This window comes from Hyposmocoma kahamanoa, unplaced genomic scaffold, assembly GCF_003589595.1.
Source record: "Hyposmocoma kahamanoa isolate Upper Pololo Valley unplaced genomic scaffold, ASM358959v1 260, whole genome shotgun sequence".
Taxonomy (NCBI): domain Eukaryota; kingdom Metazoa; phylum Arthropoda; class Insecta; order Lepidoptera; family Cosmopterigidae; genus Hyposmocoma; species Hyposmocoma kahamanoa.
In genome coordinates, this window is record NW_020653764.1 from 59,508 (window position 1) to 63,031 (window position 3,524).

Genomic DNA, 3,524 nt, shown 5'->3' on the forward strand with positions numbered 1-3,524 from the left:
TATATATATATATATATATATATATATATATATATATATATATATAACATATAACATTTGCTACACGAGGTCCAATCACATAGGTATAATGGTATATATTGAGCTGTACCAGACTGGCGTCTAAATGACCTTTGAAATCCAAGCACCTAAGAGGATACTCATACAATGGAGATAGAAGACGCGAAAGAATCCTCACCAATACAATTCCTTGGCCCAAGTCCAAACGGCATATAGGTGAATGGCTGGATCTTATGTTTATTCTCTTCAGAAAACCTCTCAGGGTCGAACTTGTTCGGGTTCGGATAATATATAGGGTCGCGATGGATCGACCATAGAGGGATCTGGAGACCGTCACCTTTGCGGATCTAGATAGAGAAAAGAAAATTATATAATCAAAAGCAAAGTGCAAAAGGTCTTCAACAGAAAAGTACAAGGGATTCCAGCTTTTTGGTTGAAATTTGTGTTTATACAATGTAATTAACATTAAACTGGCTTAAACATTTTCTTAAAACGATGCAATAAGAAAATCATATCAAAATCAATTTTACGACTCACAAATTACAGGTCCAAAACCAAATAGTTGGTTAGGGGATCCAGGTGTCTTTGTATTTATATTTGATCCAGGTGTATTGACTGTACACGGTAGGCGTAGTCTAACAGTTATAAATAAAAAAAAAGTGGTGGAAAACTGGTGCTCAAACTACGTTAGACACCCGTTTACAATTACTGGTTTTCAACGAAGATGCATATAATAATGTTATTGTTGTAATCTGCTAACCATTTTATCTTCACAAATAAGCAGACATCATCGTTCTTACTCGTTCTGCTTAAGGGAATTGGCCTTGTGAATAAGCAATGGGTCCATGACATTCGGACGATTTATAGTACAATTTGTTTAGCCGTTAAATAAGGACAAGTTACATTAGAACACTTACAATGAAGTCCTCCGTAGCTTTGTCATTAGGTTTGCCCAAGTTGTAATCTTTGGTACAGCATCTGTCCATGCCAACGGCAGGCATCCACAGCCTCAATGTTTCTGAAATACAAAATATTTCATTTAAGTTACTTCGAATATTCGATGTACTTACATGATTAGTTTTTATAACCGAAACCTCACACCTCCATTTCAATCGTTGAATTTTTTACGGCTCTCAAAAATTTACACACTGTTTTGGATTGAACAACTGATGATAATTTGAGGAGAAGTCAATTTTTCTTTCGAGTATTTGGAGTGGTCAACAAAAGTTGTTTGTTTTAATAATAGGGATGCCATATTAGTAGGTTTCAGGTTAATTAAAAAGACCCTTTTGTAAACTTTTCAGAATGAACATGATCATTGGCATAATTATTGATACAAAGATCGAACAAGCACAAAGAAAAGCTCCTTCGATCCTACTTGATTCGAACCTGCATCTGTTGCCACAGCTTGGCTGCCACTTTTACCAGTCGATACCTCTTTACAGTCTCTGGTAGCTGTAAACGTGGCTGAGTGAAGCAACTTTCATAAGATTCTCACAAATGGCGCTATGGCAAAACGACATTTAAACACAATTCATATATTTGCAACGAGCACAGAGAAATTCGTAATATCTGCAGATTTGATTTGTAGTCTCAGTACTCATTTGGTAAGAGTAGTAGCCAGGTTGAGGCAACAGACGCTAGTTAGAGTTAGGCCGAGGCGAAGAAGCTTTTTTGTGTTTGTTCAATCTTTGTATGAATAATAAATGGAGTAGTTTCACAAAAATTATATATGAATGTTACGATAGTAAAACATTATGATATTGATCAAAATAAACGTTATCTTTGATAATGAGTAAGTAGGTACGGTATTCAGTATTAACGATGAAGAAATGTTTTTTAATCAAATTAAATAACAGTATACTGTGACACGTTATCAAATAGTACAGGATAACGCAGTAAGATCGACAATTTTCCTCACATTGCAATTTTTGTAAAGAATTTTTCTTTTCACACCCGTACCTGATACTACCATGTCCATATAAACCATATTCTGTATAGAATTATAGTCAAATTGCCCGTTGTTCTTAGCTTCGTTCTCTTTAATTTCCTGGTACAGTTTATCTTGCACGTCAGGGTTGATAGCCAGCTCGTACAGCAGGAACGACAGGGCTGTAGATACGCTCTCGAAGCCCGCTATGAAGAACAGGACGGCTTGGGCACATAGGTCATCATCGGACCATACTGGAGAAAACAATAATTACAAATAATTTAAGAAATCACACAATATTCAATCACACAATTCCTTAACGTGTATGTCATAGTACATATCGTTATTGTTTTTACGGTCTCTATTCTAATGATTACCAACGATATTTTAAAGCAATACTAGTTACAATACGTCTTTGAGTTTTTAAAATTGTACCTATTTGCATTAACATACCCCTATTGATTTGCTTCTGGCCAAGTAATGATTCTTCAACTGTGGCATAACCAGCGCCCTTGTCCTGCGTTGATTTCTCATCGTGAACAAGTTTTCCTGGTTAAAATTAAAAGAAAATTTGTACGAACAGCATACCATAAAAAAGAAATTAAAAATACTCTAACTAATATGCAATATAATAAAAAGAAAATTAATAATAACATATAAACATAACAAACATGTTATCAATACAGATGATCAATTGTAAAATACTAAAAACCTCGCAGAACTATATTACTAACATCATAAATAACAACGTTTGTTCCATGTCTTTTTACAGGATATAATAAATTTACCAAAAATAAGGTTTTAATTTTTTGTTGTACTATCTGCACTTTTTAGATCTGCATTTGGTAGTAAATTCGAACGTGCAAGTGTCTTCCCCGATGACGTAGCAGCGTTGGCATCGAAGGTGGTTAAACTAATGTCTATAATTTGGAACGCATTCATGTTATGTAAAATATGAATGATAAATTAAGTAGATTTGAAGATTCTACAATGAATCCTGACTTACTTACTAAACGCTGTGTCATTTGTATTCCAACTGTAAGCTATCATAATCGTGCAGGTGGTGCCACGAATAAGTAGATTTAGAATTAAAACTAATTTCGCGAAAAGGGTTTAAATAAAAGTCATTCAAGTCAAGCGTCAAGGCCTAACGACTATCGAGCGAGGGGGGATAACAAACATGTGGTAAAAAGTGGAAACCAGACAAGTTTATACTTGTCTCCTGATGACATCATGAAATATGAGTAGGCAGCCGACATTGACAAACCATTGTCTTCTTATCATTCATAAAATAAACAGAAATCTAATGCAGTAAAGTCGAATTTAACATTCTGTACTCTTTTTTCATTCTATATTTTTTAGACTTTGATTTTAATACCTAATTATAAATAAATGGGTCAATAACGCATTAAATTAAGTATGTTGCAAGTCGCAATATCGAATCCTGTTTTTTTTCCCAAGAAATATCTTTGCGGACAATGCTTAGTTGTATAAAGTTATTTATTTATGACCAAGGTAGCTGCCAGGTCTTGGATATCTTTTCGGTTCTTGTGCATTTCAAAGTATTCTATTTCTA

General features: G+C 34.3%; 1 protein-coding gene across 1 annotated transcript in view; it reads right to left on the reverse strand.

Annotated features, from left to right (window-relative positions):
- The window catches only part of LOC113228873 (cytochrome P450 9e2-like), a 4,223-nt gene extending 1,333 nt beyond the window's left edge, over positions 1–2,890 (reverse strand). The window contains exons 1-5 of the mRNA XM_026462295.1: positions 2,767–2,890; positions 2,402–2,497; positions 1,981–2,202; positions 936–1,036; positions 197–365 (exon numbers count right to left, since the gene is read on the reverse strand). Of these exons, the coding sequence (XP_026318080.1) occupies positions 197–365; positions 936–1,036; positions 1,981–2,202; positions 2,402–2,497; positions 2,767–2,890 (712 nt within the window). The remainder of the gene's footprint in view (positions 1–196; positions 366–935; positions 1,037–1,980; positions 2,203–2,401; positions 2,498–2,766) is intronic.
- Positions 2,891–3,524: the final 634 nt, after the last annotated feature.